The sequence below is a fragment of the Natrix helvetica genome (genome assembly GCF_964273705.1).
Source record: "Natrix helvetica genome assembly, chromosome: 4".
Lineage (NCBI taxonomy): Eukaryota > Metazoa > Chordata > Lepidosauria > Squamata > Natricidae > Natrix > Natrix helvetica.
In genome coordinates this window covers 53,592,673-53,616,261 of record NC_138550.1, presented here as the reverse complement: position 1 = coordinate 53,616,261, position 23,589 = coordinate 53,592,673, and the positions used below count along the sequence as shown (strand labels likewise).

At 42.0% G+C, this 23,589-nt stretch overlaps 1 protein-coding gene across 1 annotated transcript in view; it reads right to left on the bottom strand.

Annotated features, from left to right (window-relative positions):
- Positions 1-13,760: 13,760 nt before the first annotated feature.
- Positions 13,761-23,589, bottom strand: part of MRPS6 (mitochondrial ribosomal protein S6) — a 28,221-nt gene continuing 18,392 nt past the window's right edge. Inside the window, exons 2-3 of the mRNA XM_081952070.1 lie at positions 17,944-18,083; positions 13,761-14,618 (exon numbers count right to left, since the gene is read on the bottom strand). Of these exons, the coding sequence (XP_081808196.1) occupies positions 14,441-14,618; positions 17,944-18,083 (318 nt within the window). The 3' untranslated portion in view covers positions 13,761-14,440. The remainder of the gene's footprint in view (positions 14,619-17,943; positions 18,084-23,589) is intronic.

Sequence of the window (23,589 nt, the reverse complement as noted above, 5' to 3'; positions counted from 1 at the left end):
CTGGCGTCGCCCGCTGGCATTGCCTAGCGGACGGCACCAGGAGAAGCCCCTCTCTGTGAGAGCGAATTGGCCGCTGGGATGTATGTGGGAGGATGTGATCCCGCAGGTAACTGGGCCCTATGCCATGGAGCGCTTTAAAGATGGTGGTCAAAACCTTGAAACGCACCCGAAAGACCACAGGCAGCCAGTGCAGCTCACGCAGGAGCGGTGTCACATGGGAGTACCTGGTACTCCCCATGACCGCCCGCGCGGCTGCGTTCTGGACTAGCTGCAGTCTTCGGGCGCGTCCCAAGGGAAGCCCCATGTAGAGAGTGTTACAGTAGTCCAGGCGAGACGTCACCAGTGCATGAGTGACCGTGCGTAGGGCATCCCGGTCCAGTAGGGGGCGCAATTGGCGCACCAGGCGAACCTGGCGGAACGCCCCCCTTGCCACGGCTGCCACATGATCGTCCATTGACAGCCGGGCATCTAGGAGGATGCCCAAATTGCGCGCCCGTTCCACAGGGGGCAACTGCTCGCCCCCTATGGTCAGCATTGGAATTAGCTGACTGAACCGAGGTGCCGGTAGCCACAGCCACTCAGTCTTGGAGGGGTTGAGTTTGAGTCTGTTGTCCCCCATCCAGACCCCGACGGCTTCCAAACACCGGGACATCACTTCGACAGCCTCACTGGGGTGGTTTGGGGTTGAAACGTACAGCTGAGTATCATCAGCGTAGAGGTGGTACTCAACCCCAAAACCACGGATGATCTCACCCAGCGGCTTCACATATGTGTTGAACAGGAGGGGCGAGAGGACCGACCCCTGTGGCACCCCACAAGTGAGTGGCCTCAGGGTCGACCTCTGCCCCCCCCCCGTCAACACACATTGCGTCCGGTTGGAGAGGTAGGAGCCGAACCACCATAAAACGGTGCCTCCGACTCCCATCCCCTCCAGCCGGCGCAATAGGATACCATGGTCGATGGTATCAAAAGCCGCTGAGAGATCTAATAGGACCAGGATAGAGGAGCAACCTCTATCTCTGGCCCTCCAGAGATCATCAACCAGCGCGACCAAGGCTGTCTCTGTGCTGTGTCCGGGTCGGAAGCCGGACTGGCGTGGGTCTAGATATTCGGATTCATCAAGGTGTCGTGGAAATTGCTGTGCCACCACATTCTCAACAACCTTCGCTAAAAAAGGAAGGTTGGAGACTGGACGATAATTAGCCAGCTCCATTGGGTCCAGTGAAGGCCTCTTGAGTAAGGGCCTCACCACCGCCTCTTTCAAGGCAGTTGGTAAGGATCCCTCACCCAATGAAGCGTTCACCAGGCCCAGAAGCCAGCCTTGTGTCACCTCCCAAGATGCCAGTACCAGCCGGGAGGGGCACGGGTCCATTAAACATGTGGTGGGCCGCAGCCGTCCACGCAACCTGTCCAAATCCTCGGGGGCAACAGAGTCAAACTCCTCCCAGAGTGGTCTTACAAGACTCACTGTTGACGGCTCGTCCGTGCCACTGGAGGGGGCCCATCCGCTCCGGATCTGAGCGACTTTGTCCTGCAGATATTCCCCAAACTCCTCTGCTCTACCCTGCAAGGGCGCCACCCATGCCCCCTGTGATAGGAGGAAGCGGGTCACCCTAAACAGTGCGGCAGGGCGGTTATCCGCGGACGCAATAAGAGCGGCACAATGTCTACGTTTGGCCGCTCTCAATGCCACAAGGTAGGTCCGTAAATAGGATCTTACCTGTGTTCGATCAGACTCGGAGCGTGAGGACCTCCACCTGCTCTCTAGACGTCTCCTATGGCGCTTCATCGCCCTCAGCTCCTCGGTATACCAAGGGGCTCGGGCAGATCGCTGCCGCAGGAGAGGTCGCAAAGGCGCAACCCGGTCCAAGGCCCCAGCCACCGCCATATTCCAGGCGGCCACTAGGTCCTCTGACCGAGCGCGGGTCAGGGCTACAGGTAGCGGCCCAAGCTCTGTCTGGAACCTCTCCGGTTCCATCAGGTGCTTGGGGCGGTACCAGTTTGGACGAGCTGGCTCCGCCTCCTCGCGGTGAGGGGTAGCGACAGGGAAGTCGAGCCGGAGACATGAGTGATCTGACCATGACAGGGGAGTAATAACTAGGTCCCCTATTCCCAGATCACTCGTCCACTGTTCAGATACAAAAACAAGGTCCAGTGTGTGACCACCCTCGTGTGTGGGTCCCTGAATTAGTTGGGTCAGGCCCATGGCTGTCATGGAAGCCATGAACTCCCGAGCCACCTCAGATGCTGCTCCCGTCGATGGCAGGTTGAAGTCACCCATGACCATAAGCCTGGGGATCTCAACTGCCGTCTCTGAGATCAGCTCGAGGAGCTCGGGCAGGGCCGCTGATGTATAGCGAGGAGCCAAGTATACAATCAGCAGGCCCAACTGCCTCCCTGGGCCCCATTTAACACCTAGGGACTCACAACCAGGTATCTGAGGAACAGTGAACTCTCTCGGTTCTAGACTCTCCCGAATAACTACCGCCACCCCGCCACCCTTACCCAGGGCCCGGGGCTGATGGAATGCACGGAAAGCTGGTGGGCACATTTCCACAAGGGGTAAGCCACCCTCGTGGCCCAACCAGGTCTCCGTTATCCCTGCAAGGTCCAGCTCCCCCTCGGAGATCAACTCACTAATGAGGGGGGCCTTGTTGGTTACGGACCTTGCGTTGCACAGCATCAGCCGCATGCCCTGGCCCTGTAGTTCCTGACCACCCAGTCTGCGGGGGTTGGTACAAACGACCGGGCGTAGCCAACAGCCACGGTCTCCCAACCGACCTCGTGATTTTCTCCTATCCTCGCATCCCCCCCTCCCAACGACCGATGTAATAAAACAACCCTCTACTGGAATAGCTTGTTCCCTCTCCCCCCCCACCCCGCTCACTCCCCTCCTTGACTCACCTGCTCGACTGTTGCTGGCTTCTCTCCCGGCCTGGTTAACCCACCCCCCCTCCCTGGAACCCCCTAAGAACAGTGTAAAACATTTCGATAAAAAGCCCCTCAGCTTCCGTTTCTTCCACCTCTCGGGGTTCACAAACCCGTCATCAAGGCAGGCCCTTGAAAGCGCCAAGGGCCATACCTGCGAGAGAGGGGCCTCTCGCAGGCGGAGCAGGTCTAGCCTTGAGTAGATTGGTAAAATATTAAAACCCAATTGGGTAAGGTGCAGATGGTAACAGTTAATAGTTAATAGCCGGAGGCGAAGATGTTAAAGATGTTAAAGAGGAGCTGGGGGGGAGAATGTTCCCAGTATTTCCAGAACGTGAAGGTGATATTTCCAGTAGAGGTGAAGCAGGTGGAGAGATCATAAAAAATGGGGAACAATCAAGGTGGTTGAAAGTAGATGTAATTACAGACGTAGGTTCTTTAGTAAATGGAGGGTGGCCTTCTAAGCCCAACTGTTCTTAGTCTTAGTCTAGTCTGGGCAGTCTGGTTCCAGGTCATCCCCAACCATTATTTAGGTCTTCTTCTTCTCTACTGATTCCTAACATCCTCACCTTGACCCCCCTATCCGGCGTCTAAGTTCTCAGTTCTCTTAACATTCAGTTCTCTTAACATTCGCAGCAGTTTGGGGAAACGCTTCCAAAATTATCCAGACACCAGAGCAAGTTCCCGGGAGCCTGGGAGCAGCCAGGATACGGCCAGCTGTTATGGGGGAGTCCCTGGCTGCAGTTCTTTCCACACACCCAACAACGCAGCCATCTCCCAATGCCGTTCCCTGCTGCCCCCCCATTCTGCTCACCACTCAGTGTCCTCAATGTTCTCTGGTGTCCTTTGGTGTCCTTTGGTGTTGTAAGGCGGCTCCAGAGCTTCCATTGCCTCCCCGTCCTCTCTGGTGCCGCTGGCTTGCCTTTTCCCCTTTCCTCTTTCAAACTTCACGCCACGCTGCGCGGTTGTGAATGCGCCGCCGCCGCCATTGCCTCACAGCTTCCTTCCTCGGCTTTTCGGCCCCGCTCCGCTCCGCTCCTTTTGCCTCCAAGCTTCTCTGACCACCCCTGGTGGGCTAAAACAAGCCCCAAACACTCCAGGGTGGTCGGGCTATCCAAATCTCAGCCCCCCGATGCCATGGGGGCTAGCGGCAACCTCCTACCCCTGTTGGGCGCTCCACGGTAAGCTAGGAGCTCAAACAGGCGACCGCCATCGCCGGAAGCTCCTCCCCAGATTGGATAGGATGATGGCATTTCTAGAAGCATAGGTGAAGATAAAATAAATTCTTAATGCCAGTATGTGAAAATGAAAGAATCTTCTCAGAAGAAAGTAATTTTGTAGTTGATCAGTATCTACAGCTATCATTATATTTTGTATCGATATTTCCAAATTTCATTGCAATATTTTGGAAAGTCAGTATTGATAACAGTTAGTGCTCACACAATTTTAACTGTTAGAGGGGCTTCTAACTTCAGTAATTGAAATTGTATGGAATAGGGTACTGGGAAACAGCAAGTTGAAATATATCTTTTCCCCCCAAATCTCAATGATTATAAATTAGTATTTGTCTATATGAAAAGTCTCTGAGAATCCTGTTGGTTTTCAAGTGGCTTATTAAATACTAAAAGATATTTTGAAAGTCATTTATTTTCATCTAAGATTATTCTAAAAGAATCCTATTCCTACACAATTGCCTCGTTTCTGTAATGCAATGTTGTCTGGCTTCTTGGACTCCAGGGTGCTGCTTCATCATATATATTAAATGTATATTTAAAACTAATGCTTAGGTTATTCAACTCCTTGTAACTCATAGATCTAGATAACAAAGGATTTTTATGAGTATTCTTCCTGAATCTCTATAAAATAATTGGGAATTAATTTTTATAGTAGATTCTTTGCCATATGAACCAAATTTGCATCAAAACATAGACATTATGGGAGTATATATTTCCTATATCCCTTATGGGTTAACTTGCATGGCTATATCCCAATCTATTCTTGTTCTTACTCACATATGACATTTTATCTGCACATCTAAAAATGTAATGTGTGAAAAGACTCTTTCAAGCACTTTTAGTACAGAGTCTTGTGACCTTCAGATGAAAACCTCTGGGAATGAATTCCTAAAGGCTTCTTTATTCATTCAGTTTCTTCCCTACAAACAAACAGACATATTTGATTCTAACCTTTGCTCCAAAGTATTTTGGGGACTAACCCTTTCCCATCTTGAGTCTAAGTAGTAGTATTTCCTTGGCAGAAGGCCTACCTTCTTCCAAACACATGTAATATAGGTCCAACCAAAGATCAAAATAGGCAAAATTGTTTTAAATTACCTTCCACCCATGTGCACATTATTTAATTTTACATGACCAAGCAATTCTCTACTGTTCATAAACTTAGGGGAAAAGGAGTTTTACAGAGCTACAGATCACAAAATAATTTGTCATTTTCCATGTATTGTCAATTTGAAATACATCATGTTGTTTAATAATTAATAAAATGAGTGATCAAATATCTTTTTGTTTAACATATTAAAATTGCTGACTTATAGTCCAGCCCTCTCCAACTTTTCCAGCTTTGTGGACTAGTGGGGGGAAGAAGGGATGGTTCCATGTGAGTAGCGGGCTTCCATATCCTGGTTCTGAATGGGCCACACACCGGTAGTGGGCTGTGATCCAGGGGTTGGGGACCCCTGCCTTAGAGCACTAGAGCAGTTGGTGAGAAGGAAACTCACTGTAGTACTTAAAACTTCTCAAAAATTGATCAGGTCTTTTACTGATCGCCCAACCAATTTTGTAAGTAGGCAAGCTTCCTCCTATGTTATTGGTAACAAAACCAATGACAGGCTCTTAGAATTCACTCTTCCAAAACATAGTATTAATCATCACACATTCATTCAGATGTTCAGTCTGGGTTGTGTCTAGAGTCCTTAACAAGGATAGGCAAATCTGGATTATACATATTATTATATACTTTATTCATTAAACATGAAACTCAATCAATTGAATATTAAAAGATGTATCACAAATATTATTGACTGGCGCTGATAGTTGATACAGATTGCTGCCAACATACTAGGTATCAACCAAGTATCTTCTTAAGATGTACGATGTTCCCAGTAGCGCAGTCTTTTGCAGTTCTGCTGGTGTTATTGCAGGAAGCTGCAATTTCTTGATGTATTTTGTAAAATTCTTGGACATGGTACCAAGTGCCCCAATGACAATGGGTATCACTGTTACATGCTTTATCCATAATCACATAGTTTTGATGGCCAGATCGTGATATTTCCTGATTTTTTCCCCAGTTCTTTTTCTTTGACTCTGGCATCTCCTGGTAAAGCAATATCAATAAATTGTATGTTTTGGTTTTTGACAACTGTGATATCTGGCGTGTTGTGTTCCAAATGACAATCTGTCTGTATTTGAAAGTCCCACAAGATCTTCACTTTCTCATTTTCAACAACTTTTTCTACTTTATGTTCGCATGACTTTTTGGATACAGGTACCGTATTTTTCGGAGTACAAGTTGCACCCTTTTCCCTCAAAAAAGAGGGTGAAAATCTGGGTGTGTCTTATACACTGAATACAGCATTTTTGGCCACCTGAAACCCCGCACCCTTTGCAGAAATGGCAGTGCAGAGCCTTTAGGAGGCTTCCAGAGTGCTCCTGGGGGCTGGGGAGGGCAAAAATGAGTGAAAATGGACTGGTTGTTGCTCATTCCCCCCACCCCCAGGCCCCAGGAGCACTCTATAAGCCTCCTAAAGACTATGCATGCCCTTTTTTAACAAAAAATGGGCCCATTTTTGTGAAAAACGGGCCATTTTTGGGAATCTGCAGAGTGCAAATACTTTTTTTAAAATTTGCTTCTTCAAAATCTTGGTGCGTCTTATACTCCGAAAAAACATAGTATTTTTAAGGCAGCAAGCTGTAAGTATTGATGGTCCTTCAGAAATTACTGGAATTCTATTTCAGCTTCAATAAATGTAGCTGATTTTCGGGAAAGGTAAAAATTGCAATCCAAAATGATTGGTGGGCCACCATTTCCTTAAGGGGTGATAGAAGTTTGTTGTAGATCAGTTAAGATTGCTTCCATGGTGGGATTCAGCCAGTTCGCACCTATTCAGTTGTTAACTTTCTAAGCAGTTTAGAGAACCAGTTGTTGGAAGAAATCTCGTTGTTTTTCCCACTTTCCAGGGCTAATCCTGTAAGGAAGGCAGGAAGGAAACATTCTGGTGTTGTTTCTAGCCTAATCTTTATTGCCCTGCTTACAGAAACTGCCTCTCTGGTTAACCCTTATTACATTGTAACAGCTAAGGTGAAGTGCCCATCGATGTGAGTGAAGTTGAGATGGCCATGCCCACACGGTCACATGACCACCGAGCCACGCCTACCAGCTGGTCACTAGTGCAGGGAATCAGTTGTTAAATTATTTGAATCCCACCACTTGTTGCTTCCTTCTAAAACCCTCAGGCTCTGTGTCAGTTGGAAGTCATATTGTTCACACTGAGCTGCTGTGCCACAGTGGTTAGAATGCAGTATTGCAGGCTACTTCTGCTGACTGCAATTTGGCAGATTGAATCTCTCAAGGTTGACTCAGCCTTCCATTTTTCCAAAGTTGGGAAAATGAGGACCAGTGGTGGGTTCCTCCCGGATCGCACCGGATCGCGCGCGCTCCCTTTCAGCGCTCCACCTGGCTTGCGCGCTCCCTTTCAGCGCTCCACCTGGCTTGCGCGCTCCCTTTCAGCGTTCCACCTGGCTTGCGCGCTCCCTTTCAGCGCTCCACCTGGCTCTCGCGCTCCCTTCCGGCGCTGAAACCGGAAGTACAGTTTTGCCCGGCCCTGGCGAAGCAACGACGCCTGTCTGCACTCCACCAGCTCGGCTGGGAACGGAGATGTTTCCTCAGCGGAGCGGAGTGCCTGAAAAGTCTTTTCAGGCGCTCCGCTCCGCTGAGGAAACATCTCCGTTCCCAGCCGAGCTGGTGGAGCGCAGGCAGGCATCGTTGCTTCGCCAGGGGCGGGGCAAGACTGTACTTCCGGTTTCAGCGCCGGAAGGGAGCGCGCAAGCCAGGTGGAGCGCTGAAAGGGAGCGCGCAAGCCAGGTGGAGCGCTGAAAGGGAGCACGTGCAATCCGGTGCGATCCAGCAGGAACCCACCACTGATGAGGACCCAGATTGTTGGGGACAATATGCTGACTCTGTAAACTGCTTAGAGAGGGCTGTAAAGCACTGTGAAGCAGTATACAAGTCTTAAGTGCTATTGCTATTGCTATCTCACACTTTTTAAAGTAAAACAAGTTTTGTTTGTGTGTGTTGGGACTGGTGCTTAGTTCCTTGCTGTTGCATGCATGTTTCACAGTACGTTTGATTCCGTAGAGAGAATTTTACTTTAAATTTTTGAAAAGGTGGTTATATAAATATTAGAATGCAGCCAGACACTTATTTATTATTTCTAAAATTTCTGTGAAGCAAATCTGAGTCTGGAAAGTGGTACTTGAAATAAAAACAAGCAATCAGTTCTTAAGAAGATTCATGTCCTTTAATTCACAGAATATTGAACAATAGTAAAAGAAAAGAGGAGCAGATAGCTTGATGAGCTCCAAAGGGGGTGACCATGGAAATTTTGGTGGTCATAGAAATTATGTTAGAAATTCCAACTATTCTTGGAGTTTCTGATTTTTAGCTTGTAAAATGTAAAGAATGTGCTCTACCAGTTAGTTATGACTCTTATCCAACAGAAAAATTGGTTTCTTTAAATCCATTATAAGTAGACAATAATCAACTCTTAGACATTAGTGGAGACAGAACATGTTTGACCCAATTGTCATTGTGGTGTTTGCAAAAACCTTGAAAGCAGTTTGGATGGCAGGTAGTAGTAAACTGCAGCTTAGCGCACTACTGCATTAATTGGACTAAAAGTATGATACAAATTGGAATTGGATCGAAGTGCAAGATCCCTTTGATTCAACTTTTTTTTTTAAAGGAATAATTTTCTCACTGAGATTAGCGTTCAGTAGATCTACTGAGTTACCTAGTATTGATGACACTGGCTCCAGATGAGTTTAGAAAAAGTATAATGCCCATTAATTACAACTACGGATGCTGTATAACTTTTATTTAAAGGCCAGACTCAATATTGTACCCCTCCCTCCTTTTTTCTTTCTTTTTTAGTAATTTATTCATGGAGAACCAGGGCAAATATCATTATCCTTTGTTGATACCTTTGCCAATTCTGATGTTAAAATTACCAGCCATAGGATATTTGCATTTGGTAATGTTTATTCAGCACTCTTCAAAAGGATTTGCAGGAAGAACCAAACCTTCAACCACAGACGTGGGTTCCATCTTGTTGGAAGATAAACGTTAATGTTAAGAATTAACCCAGAATATGTGCTATCTATCTGAACTGCCTGGATGTGAATACTGTCTTGACAGGTATGGATGTTATATGAGTGATATTCTGGCAAAAAATGAGAAATAACCAAGCACCATGTCTCCTATACAAAATATTAAATTCTGATAGGTGTGGCTCAAAATAGATATTCATCAATTTACTGTGCCACCTAGCACTATTCCAAGTAATGGTTTATATGTAACCTAGAGTCCATTGTGGCATTCAAAGCATTTCTTATCTTGGTGCAAGAAGACATAATGATGATGTTGTGTTGATGTTCTCACCAGTTTTGGATTATGAATTAGTTTGCTGTTCTTGTGCATGGCTAGACTGTGAGACAGAGATCTTGTTTATAATTCTTTATATTGTTTCATAAATTCTAACAAAAACAAAATAATATTCTAATTCAAATTGATCAGTACTTGTAGTAAAACTCTCAAATTTTCCCATTTCTCAGTTTGCAGGTTTTTTTTATTGACAGGATTCAAACTGTCAGCAGGTGAAATAATACTGTAATTGTTCTTGAGCAATATTAAGACCTATTTTTTTACTCACAGCCCAGAGGTATCCTTATAGAAAACTCTTACTGAATTTATTGGTATTACTTTCATGTACACGTGAATAAGATGAAATTAAAAATATTTTGAAAATTCTCCCAGGGGGAATATATTTGAGATTTTTTGCATTTAGCAATTTCATAGCTTAATGAATGTTGGCAGTTATGAAGTTCAACTTGCTGTAGAGACTTTGTCATAAAGCTTTTGAAAATGTATGGTAATTGTCAGGATTGCTTCTATCCACATGCTAATTGAATTTACAAACATGGCTTACTTTCACAGAATCATAATTTTTCTTCTGACCAATTTCTCCTTGTATCAGAGCTAACCCTATTTAAACCACAGATTAAATGTATTTGTGTAATTGCACTCAAAGCAGGGCTAAAATACAAAAATAGCCTTTAAAATGTTTAATTAAGTTATTGTTAGGAAAATTAAATTTAATTGAAGCACAAAGCTAACAGAAAATTAAAAGTTGAAGAAGTCCCAATCCACGTTATGAATTTTCATTGGCAAAGGAGACTTTAGGAATTTTACTTTACTTTACTTAGGATTTATAGACCGCCCCCTCTCCCCGAGGGGACTCGGGGCGGTGTACAAATAAAGCTAAAAACCGTATATACAATAACCATATTAAATACCCCTTTTTAAAAAACAAATTGGAATGCAGGAGACCTGTGGACCATGGATTACCAATCTGTTGTGTAAAGTTAATAATTCAATTTAATAATGCATTTCAACAATAAACCTCAAATAGACATGGATAAATTAGAAGTAAATTCCCAGTTTGTCCTTAATACATATGTAGCATAGATGGAGCCAGGATACTTGTGTGTCTATATCAGGGGTTGGCAACCTTAAACACTCAAAGAGCCACAAAGGTCCTAACCCCTGTTCAATTCTGGAGCCACCCAGAAGTCCGGTTCCCCCACCAGAATGTTTCCTCCTAACACAGCATACTTTTTCCTCTACCTGTTTTAACCGAAAGCCCTATCAATTGTGGAGCTGACCGGAAAACCCGCTCCTTGCCAGTGTCTCCTCCTGGCATGCTGTGCTTTCCCCCCTCCCAACCGGAAGCTTCTCTCAAAATTGTGGTGCCGACAGACAACAAGGAGCCACAGCAGAGAGATGAAAGAGCCATATGCAGCTCCAGAGCCATGGATTGCTGACCCCTAGTCTATCTAGTCATTTCTGTTTATTCCATCAGAATTAGCAAAGATGGCTTCCATTACTTTAGGTTATTGTGTGGGGCCTAGAGATAATGCTTTCTGTTGTAGCAACTGCCCTATGGAACAGGATCCTCTAATGATCTGGATGACACTGACTCCTCTGGCTTTTTGAAAAGCATTAAAGATCTGTATGTACCTTCAGGCACTGAGTTGGGAAGGTTAAATTAGTCCTGCTAGTGAATTTGTTGATCTGTACTGTTCAGGACTGGATTTTAGACTCTAGGATGTATTATGCATTATTTCTATTCTTGTATGTTTCATTGGTTTTAATCCTCTGTATACCATCCAGAGCCACTGTTTTGAGATAGGCAGCTACATAAATTGTCTAAATAAGGAGGCAATCCTACTCCTCCCAATCTCCAGAAAAGCCATTGGCCTTAACTGAAAAATATTGGGATATGAGGTTTAACTTTTATTTTGTCTGGAATATATAAGACGTGTTCAACCAAAATAAGCCACATAATGTCAGTAGCTTAGTATGTCTATGGGTATTTCATCCGACTTCTGATGTTGTTCCTTTAATGAAGCTGAAACAAATACATGAACTAAAAGGAAAGCTGGAATCGTATTTATTCATTATAACAATGTCATACTTCCAGAAAAAGTGATGCATTGCTACTATTCTTTGGACTTGGGAATTACACTACAAATCTGACTTGGAAAAAAGTCCAAGTTAATCTTGAGTAGTACAAAGCCCTTGTCTGGGGAGAGGGCATAGTAGCATTGGTGGCAATTGACCTCATTGATCAGTGAGAATTTTATGACTAGACGCGCCAATCGTGATATTTTATGAAAGACTTTAAAATTTTTAAAATCATTTCAGAGCTCCAAAAGTTGTTTCTTTGTTGAAAACAGAAAAGATACCACCAATTAATTCTCATTTACAACCCTCTTTATTTTTCCCATTACTTCTTTTGCCCTTTCTTACCACCCAAAGGAAAAAAAACAGCTGAAAGGTATCTTTCAACTGGTAGCCTAAGAACTCTCTCTTTGAAGGGCAATTCTTTTTCCCAGTCCCCCTTAATTTTCAAAGTTCTGGAAGTTTTTCAAAGCGCACTTGGAATTTTCAAAAAATAATTTGCACGTCTAACTATATTTGGTTTCAAGTATTTTACGAGTACCTGACATAATCCTGGCCCCGCCAAGGCTGGCTTGGGTCCAAGAGGACTGTATTGTTTGTTTCTTACTGGAAAATACATTTTATGAAAATCTATTCCTAGTTATTTAAAGGACAGTGCCAAATACTGGTATTTTGAAAATGCTAACCTAATTATCTATAGCTCTGATTGACTCCAGATCTTGAAATATCATAAGGTAAAGGTTCCACTCGCACATATGCTAGTTGTTCCCGACTCTAAGGGATGGTGCTCATCTCCGTTTCAAAGCTGAAGGGCCAGCGCTGTCCAAAGACGTCTCCGTGGTCATGTGGCCAGCACAACTAAACACCAAAGGAGTACGGAATGCTGTTACCTTCCCACCAAAGGTAATTCCTATTTTTTCTACTTGCATTTTTACATGTTTTCGAACTGCTAGGTTGACAGAAGCCAGGACAAGTAACGGGAGCTCACTCTATTACATGGTACTAGGGATTCGAACTGCCAACCTTTCTAATTGACAAGCTCAGCGTCTTAGCCACTGCGTCTCTGAAATATCATATAAATATATAAGTAGGAAAATATGACTTACTACTTTATATACAACTCTTCTTCTCACCTGATTAAAAACAACATTTTCTCAGAAACACTTTTATCCTTGGAATTAAATCAATATATACTCCAAAGAAAACTTCAGTTATTTGGGGCTTTGAAAAGCTAATGCCTTAAATAACTAATTACAGATCTGGGCAGGAGAGAGACTCAATTATATTTATATTTGGATTAAAAAGGAAACTGCATATTAGGGCAAGTGGAGGAATTTGAAAGAAGTGAATATATTTCATTCAGCCACAAATAGATCATAAAGATATTTCTGATGAAAATATTTGCTCATGAATACAAGCATATTACAATATAATGCTTTGCTATAATTGAGAATGTACAAATTTCCATTTTTTTGTTTTAACATATCTGTGTCTCTCATCTTGATGTACATGTCACTGAAAAATATGCATTACGTAATGCCTTAATTTATTTCCTCAGCTTTTTCTTTAGCACAATGGTTTTTTTATTTTAAATTATTTAGACAAATTTGCATAACATTACTTAACATTAGCAGAATTTGCCCACATTGATTTCTACCAGTACAGAACCAGCAATTTTCTGAACTCAAGTTTTTTAGTCTGGGACATAATTCTTCAGGAGTGCAATCTGCTCAATTTAAAGATCTATTGGATTCCTATAACAATGAATCAGAAAAGGAATTCCAGGCTAGGGAAGATGGCTCAAGCAAATATAGAGCAGATCTGTTTTCTTGGGGTAGACTAATACCTGTTTAATAGCTGATGTCTGATGTTGGTTTTTAAGAATTTAAAATCAAAACTACTATTAAATACTTAATTATATTGAATGTAGCCTTGTTTTTTTAAGAAATAACCATGTGAATCTATTCTTTTTGCTAATGTCTAGTCAGTTTTAAGGAAAGGATTTCCCAGTTTGGTAGATAACATATTGATACATTAAGGGATGAAAAAAAAGCAAAATATAGAAAAAATGAATAAAATAAGGCAATTGTCACAACTTTATTTAATCAATTCATTCACAGAGAATGCATTTAAAGCTGGTATGATGATGAAACTGATTCAACTATCAATGTTATGTACTTATTGTAGCAAGAAAACAAGATGTCCATAGATATTACATTTAAAAATATAATAAAATAACAAGATAGTATCTTCCCTTGCTTTGAAAACAAAAATTACATTTTAAACTGTTGGAATTTTAAAAAGCTATATAGGGTTTTTTTTAACTTCCATGAACTCAAACTCATTAGATTTTAGCTGTGCTGAATGGAGGAAATAATATGCCAGAGAACAGACTATGTAGATTGGTCTATAAAACTGATTTTTAAACATTTTATTGTAATTCTCAACAATTTCATTTAACACTTTACAGTTTTTACGAATGCCATATCTAAATGATACAAAGTGCTCTTAAAAGCGTTTACTTGGAAACAAGTTCTAAAAAATATCAGGATTAGCTTTTTGGGGCACAGCAGATTTAAATAAGAGAAGCAATAAGAAGGGAGAAAAAGCTTTCTGATTTTTAAAATAACAAAAATAAGAGTAGAGGATATGGGCTTTATAGTAGTCAACTTAAACTAGGTTGAAACATCATCTCACATCTCACACATGCTTATGATAAAGTTTGAATTAATGATAATAATATTACTATCACTTTTGGTTATTTCTTCTTCTGTAGTTCTTCTACATAATTGACTGGAGTTATGCCTATGCATTCTTCAGTCTGCTCTACACGATGTCTTAAAACATTAGATCTGATTATATCAATGTCCCGTTTTAAATGGTCCAATAGTTTTGTAATAATTATTGGAGAAGAATCAAAGTCTACCAAAAAATACCTGGAAATAAGAAAAAAAAAACAGTTAAAAGGTTTTATATTAAAAAACATAATATATGCTATATCTTGTGGGCATGATGAGACTCTAAACCGATGATGGTTCTTTAGAAATAAAAAACATTTAGATTCTAGAAGAACTCACAGCAGATTTGGTTAGTACCATCCCAGTGTCCAGCACACTGTCTTAACAATATTTGTTTGAATCAAATATTTTACTGCTTGCCTATCAAGAAAACAAATATGGTCACTGGATTATTGGAACCCTGGTGGCGTAATGGTTAAATGCAGTATTGGAGGCAAACTCTGCCTACCGCCTGGAGTTCAAGCCTGACAGCATTCAAGATTGACTCAGTCTTCCAAGGTTGGTAAAATGAGGACCCAGATTGTTGGGGGCAATATGCAAATAATGCTTACCTTGTAAACCGCCCAGAAAGTGCTGTAAAGCATATGGAGCGGTATATAAGTCCAAATACTATTGCTATTCTTTTCCATTATTTCTCTGGTTGATTCTACCCTGGCTAAAAACAGCCTCTAAAAATTCAATTCTTCCCATTTCTCAGAATAGTAACATTTCTCTACAACAGCAGTAAAAGATGCAATTCATTTCATTGAAGGTCGCATCAAGGTTGTGTTTCACCTGGGGGGGGAGGGGTGTAGCCAGGGGGCATGGCCAGCTCAACGTCACTTGTATTGGAGGCGCCTGTGGTGGCCACTTTCACTGCCTGAGTTACCATGGGGCAGTCCTTCATTGTTTCCAGAGTGGCCCCGCAGGCCAGATCTAAGCACCCTATGGGCTGGATCCGGGCCGCGGACCTTGACTTTGACACCCCTGACCTAGGTGATATGTTGCAGTTTGTTATTTTGATTATTTTCAGTACTGAATGTCATCTTTATATGATACTAGTTGTTTAACAACGTTTCTCTCTCTTTATTGAGAAGTTATCTTTCATAAAGTATTCTTAGAGTTTTAAGAGTCATTACAACAAAATCCCACCTAAATAATTAATCCTGTAAATAATTCTCACTATGCCATAAAATGGCATTTGGTTTTGCTCATAACATTTGCTTTAAAATAAATAAACACAGGAATAATTAAATCTATTTGCTCCTTTACTTATTCAGAACAGAACTTGAAAAAAATAATTTTTTAACATTTTAAAATCTTAATTCAGTGTTGTATCGGCCAATGATATTATACAAGATGAGTTTATCAATTTTATTTTGTTTGTTTATTTATTATAAATATAGAAATATAAAAAAATAAATAACAAGCAGAATCAAATTTAGCCATTATCATTATAATTATCGGATAACTATATCAGATAAACCAAAGAGAATGAATCAGTTCTGATCCATTTAGCAATAGCACTTAAATTTATATACCGTTTCACAGTGCTTTACAAACCTATCTAAGTGGTTTACAGAGTCAGCATGTAGCCTCCAAAAATCTGGCTCCTCATTTGGAAGGCTGACTCAACCTTGAGCTGGTGAGACTTGAACTGCCAAATTGCTGGCAATTGTCAGTCAGCCTGCAATACTGCATTCTAACCCATTGTACCACCATGGCTCTTCAGAAATACATACATATCATATTGAAACAAAACTGCTAATCTGGATTTAAAAAATCCATATAAAGAATATATTTCTTAGTGAAGGGAATATAGCATTTTGTTTCTCTGTCTGCAATCCTATACACACTACATTGACTGGAAAAACAGGAATTGGAAGAACTATTAAGTAGAAACAAGTAATGAATTCAATGTGACCAAAAAGAACTATTCCATTCAATTATTTGGGTGGAATACTCTTGTATCTCATTTTGCAGTTATTAAATATTGATTCATATAATTTAGGAATATGTATACCATTTTTTAAGTTATCTGCCTAGAACTGCAATTGGGAAATGGGTAACTGTTGTGGCCCCGCAGGAGCCATTGGAGCTGCCACCAGACTTCAACAGTGAGGGTCCCTATGAGTCGGCTCTGGAGGATGTGGAGGACCCTGGACAGGGTTCCGACTCCGAGCAGGGTGCAGAGAGGCTGGTTTGCCACCAGGAGGGGCCTGAGCCTTGGACCAGTGGGGAGGAGACAAGGGAATGTAATCTGGATGTCAGCAGTGAGTTGTTCCTGGATGCCCGGCACCGGAGAGCTAATAGGCGTAAGGAACAGTTGTGCAGTTACAGGAGGTAATTGCACTCAGCTGGTGGCAATTAAGCTCCTCTCCAGACTATAAAAGGACTGCTTGTGCAAACGCCCCTTTTGCAGAAGTCAGTGTATTAACTAATGTTGGAGAACAGTATTGTGAGCTTGGCAGGCTGGATTGCTGCTAAGGCTTATCTGTGTTGGATTGCTGCCCTGGCTTGTTTGTGCCAGTTTGCTGCCAAGGACCTCTCTGTCTGTTAATAAATTCCATAAAGTATCTTTGGCTCAGAGTGTGTTGGTGTGGGACGAGGGTGTCACTGCGTTAAATTGTTTGCTAGCCTGAACTGACGAATTGAAACTAAATAGTTAAACTGAAAAAGTTACTGCGCAGGTCATAAGGTCTTATCTGACAATGATGTACTGCGCATGCTTATCTTTTTTATTACTTCACTCATTCCAGAGACTTCTCCTTTCCTTTTGATCTTTGTCCGTCTTCCAGGAAATCTGGGAGACAGAATTGCTTTTTCCAAAATGTAACAATTAGTTAGTTTTTGTTTTATTTCCATTTATTATTTTTGTATTAAAGTTTTGTTGTTAATTAGAATATGTTCTCCGGGATTTCTTTATTTCTTTTCTTCGCACCTTAAAGAATATGCCTGTTTGGAAACGCCGCGGTCTAAGCCTCATCTAGTTCAGGGTGAAATAATTCTTCCCCTGACAGAGGGGAGGTGAGAACAGGTAACTATATGAATTGATCTAATGAACAAACTAACAAAGAAATGTCACTGATTTTCATTCATTGAAATGACAGTATTGGCAGTATATTTCAAACGTGGGATGCAACTGAAAGAAGTGATATGTATCCACAGGGGAGAAACGGATGCATATAATAGCTTTGACAAAGAATCATCTTCTCCCCTTAAGCAATTCCTCAATTTGGGTATTCTTCATATTTGTTGCACCACAATTCCTATTACCATCACTAATTTAATGTATTGGCAAAATACAGCAGTGTAGCTTAACTAATCTGGTAGGTGTCAAGTTTTGGGACACTGTAGGATCAGCTAAGGCAATACCAAAGCTCCAGTTACAGTATTGTTCTTCTGTAGATTTCTGTGATATCATCACTTCTTTGAATTACATTCAGTCTAGCAAAATTACATGCAAGAATTAAGTAGCTCATACCCTCCTCTGAGGTGATGCTGATCATGTGTTACTATCTTATATGGCAGCATTCTTTCTCCCAGGTTTTCCAAATTCCTCACCACTGCTCCTCTTTCCAGCAAAGTTTCCACTGTGCGTCTCAGTGTTGCAGCTGTCTCTGGCTTTAAACAGAAAGAAAAACATACATTTTATAGTGTAGTCAATCATCATTTATCTTACTTTATTTACTAAAACACAATTGGGGGAGAATGAAAACATAATGAAAACAGAGAAAATGCTGCGTGTGTGTGTGTTTACATGACATTTTTGATAAAATGCTTTCAGTAAAACTTACCCATATTATATTGTAATAATTCATGTATAATTGACATTCAATTGATTCATTCAAAAGGCACAAGTAACAAATCTTCAATTTAGTGGATAATTGGTGCCAAAATGACCATTGGCTTACCTGAAGGGTCCTTTTCTGTGCACTGCGGGAGAGTCCAAGCATGGATTAAATTAGTCTTTTCAGCATGCGGCCGCCATTTTCTCCTTGCTCACCCTCACAGCGGTGGCCATTTTAAAAAGGGAGTTTTTCACACCCTTTTTATCGGCCATTTTGCGCTTGTCCATTTTCCTGCAGATCGCTGTCAAGTGTCCAGCTGATTTTGTTTGGGGCTCCGGCAGGGTTGCTGCCACTCATTATCAACAATTTGGATGGCGCTGGTGTTTTGGCCGCCAGAAGGTCATTCACTGGCACGGAGACGGTTGAGGTAGTTTTTGCCCCTCTCCGATTGATCTGCCAGGCCGCGCAACCTTCCTGGTTCGTGTCTTTCAGATTAATTATCCTCACTGGCTAATCCTACCTGCTAATTATTCTACTTGCAGCAGACGTCCCCAGCCCTTTAGCCAGTTATATTGCTTCACTCCTTGATCCAGTTCCACCTTTTTACCATTGATCTTCGATCCAGATGGCTGAGTCGCCTGTGTCTGCACCTCTAGAGCAGCCTGGCACTTCTTCCAACCATGGTAGACCGGGTTCCCCGCAAGACCCTAGACAGGCCAAGGCCCCAGGCAAGGGCATGAAAGCTAGACGGGGCAGGGTGGCAGGTACAGGCAACCATCCCTACCAATCATCCACAGCTGCACATAGGGATGCAGAACGCAGGCAAAGGGCTTTGGAGAAACAATTTGAAAAGACCCAGCGCCAAGCGGCTAAGACTAACTTGGAGACCAGGGCCCAAGTCGAGTTGGCCCTTCCCCTGTCCCCACCTTGCGGGTCATTGAGGAGGAGGAGTCACAGGACATGTCCTCCGATAATTCCCTGGCAGATCCTGGCTCTCCTACACCATCCGCTGCATCTGATCCTGACCCAAGGGATGCACCCCACCAACAGGGATGGGCTCCTACCACAGCCTCTGAGAGTTGTGGGGCTAGGCCCATAGAGGATCAGGTCTCCGAATTATCCGCCCAGATGCAAGCAGTTATTGCCCGAGCAATTTCCCAGGGCATAGCCGAGGGACTCCAGAAGAGGGATCAGATTCCCGATAAACATGCTCCATCCAGCTCTAAGAAGGAAATTTCTGCTGCCACCCACAGAGTGCACCATCCTTCTCTAGAATCTGCTGTAATCAGTGAGGTCTCCATTCTGGAGGACCCAGATCAGGAAGAACAGGAACTCTCGGAGGATGAGGATCTTCCTCCAGACGCACCCGTCTTCTCCGGCCTTTTCAAGCCTAGCCTGTTTAAATCTATCTTACATAAGGCCAAGGCCATTACCCAGCTGGGTACTAAACCTCAAGCCGTCTCGAGCTCCTCGGACTCTGCCGTTTCCAACCCCAACGAGAACATGTTTAAGGTACAGGTCCCCCCCCACAGGTCCTGGTTCCTGTTTCCAGTTTGTTCATGGACGTGGTTCAGCGGCAATGGGTCCAACTTGGTTCCCTGGCCACGCCAAGTGGTGGGGACAAGAAACTATATTCGGTGGAGCCAACCCTAGAGGATGTATTGACTCTGCCCTTTGTAGATCCCCCGATAGCAGCCCTCACCTCCAATTCGGTCCTTCCAGCAGACCTAATGGAAGGCCTCAAGGCGGAGGACAAAAAGGTGGAGAAGGAATGCCACAAGACACATCTAGCGGTGACCTGGGCCATTAAGCTGTCTTCTCTGCCTCATTTTTTAATAGGGCATCCATCATCTGGCTACGTGAACTTCAGTCCAAACTCCAGTGGGGGATACTTGTCTCCGTCAGGATGTAACCAAAATCATTGCTGCGGCTCAATACTCGGCCAATGCCTTGCTTAATGCAGCAAAGTTTGCCTCCAGGGCGTTAGCTTGTAATGTCACTTTGCCTTATCTGCTTCATCACTGGCAGTCCGATCAGAAGGCCAAGTGGAAGCTTCCTTCCGCTGCCTTCAAGGGGACCAAACTTTTTGGAGAGGTCTAAGGCCCTTTCTTAATCGAATCCAAGGATAAGCGGTAGATCCTTCCTACTTTAAACAAGAAGCAGGATCGCAATTCCACCCCATGCGAACGACCCCTCCTCTAACTCCTCCATGTCCAACAGGCCCTTCAATCAGTCAGCAGTTAGGTCACAGGACAGGACAGCTTAATCACTAATCTTTGAGATCTGATTTTACCCAATCTCCCAAAACAATGCAAGCTAGAGACTATCACATCTTCAACCCACCACCTATCAGTCTCCTCAGAGCAATAGTACAAGATGGAAACATTATTAATATCCATTTTATTACAGCATGCATTATTTTCTAATCACTGGTTCTCTCTCCCCTCAGCCACATTACATAATCCTTGGCTTACGACCACAATTGAGCCCAAAGTTTCTGTTGCTAAGCAAGATAGTTGTTAAATGAGTTTTGCCCCATTTTACAGCTTTGCTTGCCACAGTTGTTAAGTGAATCACTACAATTAAGTTGGTAACATGGTTGTTAAGTCTGGCTTCCCTATTTATTTTGCTTGTCAGGTCACAAAAGGTGATCAGATGGACACTGCAACCGTCATAGTAATAGCAACAGCACTTAAGATATATACTGCTTCACAGTGCTTTTACAGCCCTCTCTAAGCGGTTTAGAGTCAGCATATTGCCCCCAACAATCTGGGTCCTCATTTTATCCTCCTTGGAAGGATGGAGGCTGAGTCAACCTTGAGCCTGGGGAGATTCCATCTGCCAAATTGTACGCAGCTGGCTGTCAGCAGACGTAGCCTGCAGTACTGCATTCTAACCGCTGCGCCATTGCAGCTCATAAATATGAACTAGTTACCACTTGGTTGAATTTTGAGCATGTGACCATGGGATGCTGCAACTGTCATAAGTATGAAAAATGGACATTTTTCAATGCCATTTATCTTTGGTTGCTAAACAAAAGGTTGAACCTTGAGGACTACCTGTATTTATAATATCTAAATATTTTATTCTTTTTTTTTTACTAAAGGTACAACTTACTAGTTATAAATTTCACCCATCTTTCCCAGCTCTACAATATTCTTTCTGGATAAATCAGTCAGGACTGTAAACAGTATTTAAAACAAGAGTACTACTGAGAGATGTTCAGTACTGTCCTTTCAACTCCTTCATGACTCATAATAGGGAATTTGCCCTATTGAGTGTTATTTGCCCTCACAACTGGTGTACCTGAGTTGTAATTTTCATTAAATTATTCAACATGATCAAGTTGTTTCATAATTAGTCAAATGCTAGTTTAAAACCCACCAGTGTTTATGTACTATTAGAGTAAGCAAGCTATGGGCCCATAGCTCCCATTTCTATGAGAATTAGGAACCACTCTAATTGGGGGGAAACAATTAAGATCAGTAGATTGGTCGCCCACCATTTAGAAAAATGAGTAGGAATGCTGTGCTATTCTTTACTGTCCTTAATTTCTCAGAAGCTTGAAATAGCATAGACCATAGTATCTCATTGGGATGGGTCAGCAAGTTGACAACTAAAGACACTGTGATGCAGTGTTTATATTCCTGTCTGTAGAACCATTCTCAAAATAGGACTGGAAGACTTCTGTTCAATACCATGACAATTGTGCAGGGAATTCCATTGCATTTGATCTGATCTCCCATGGTGCCGAAGCCTGTATAAAGCCATTGGGAAAAGCTGACCAGAGGTTTCAAATGAAATGTACAAATGCTTTTCAATTTTGTCTTTTTCATCTGACCCAGGCAAATCAATAGAAAAATGCTGGTGGGCTGTGAAGAGCTAGATGAAAGCCAACTGCCTGAAGATGAATCACAAAAGATAAACATTAGCATTAACAAAGTTCATCATCTTTGAGCAGTTCTTCTATCCAGAAACTGTCCTTAGCCCAATACTACATGGGGTGACACTTGCACTGTAGAACCAAGTACAGGATATATGGCTACTCTTGGATAACAAATAATCACTGAAAGTGCCTCAGTAAGGAGAACCTATGCACAGCTTCAGATAGTGAGTCTAATTTAGCAATTTATGGATGAAAAAAGCCTGATCTCAGCAGTACATGCTCTGGCAATCTCAACTGAATTATTCCATATAATTCTGGCATTGAAAACAATCTGGAGATTACAGCCGGTAGACTAAACTGTCTAGGGTAGTATACTGTCTCAGAAAATGGCCAAGTTATACTTACTTTTCAGGTGCTATACTGGCTACAGATAATATACTATATTGCACTCAATTTAAAGTCAGCTACTTACCAGTAAAGCCCTAATGTGGCAGCAAACTTTTGTAATAAACTTCCAATGCATCTAAGACCAGTTTCCTTCTTTTGCATTTTAGAAAACAATAAAACACAAATACACAGAATTGAAGCAGACAAATGATTCCATTAAAATATTGGTGCCGCAAGCTATCTAGAATTATTTTCTGTTAATTTCCACTGTCTAAATTGGAATATCATAAATAATCTCTTAAACAAAATTGAATAAAAATTTCAGACACAGCAGACACTCAAGAATATTCACCGACTTAGTTTATTTCATAAACTTCTAAGATCATTTCAGAAACACTTGCATTTTTGTACTTTTTATTTAAACTTTGTACAGAAGTTTTAAACATTTCCACACAGTAACTTGGACAGGACTAAATTTTATATAACCAATTTCGTTGTATTTAAGTACAATGACAATAAAGATTATACTTATATTCAGAAAAATATAAACTGCAAGAAATACAGTTTTAATTATACAAATACTCTAATAAGAGTTCCATGTTGAAGATTAATTCAGGAGGCAAAAATACAGATACAGTATACAACAAGCAATATACATACAACTAGCAATAAGAACAAAGTTCTCCAAAACAGTTTTCTTCAATATCATATTGACAATGTTCTATACTTAAGCCATTCATTCCATGACAAACTATAGTAAAGATCATAGCAATGTTCCATCAAGAAATATTCATTTCTTTAACATTTCTAGATCTATATTCCTACTGTAATAATTCTACTTCATTGAATAACATGTCCTTTACGGACAGATCATGGGCATTTAAGATTTTTTATTTAAGACATCTAGAAGCAAGTTTATACATATTTATGCTTAGTTGGTTCTTTTCCCCCTAATGTTTAAACACTTGACGTGTTGCACATTACTATTTTTTTTTTTGCTCTGTGAAATCTTTTAAAAAACTATTGACTTCTAATTTACACACTGTAGTAAATACAACAGCAACAA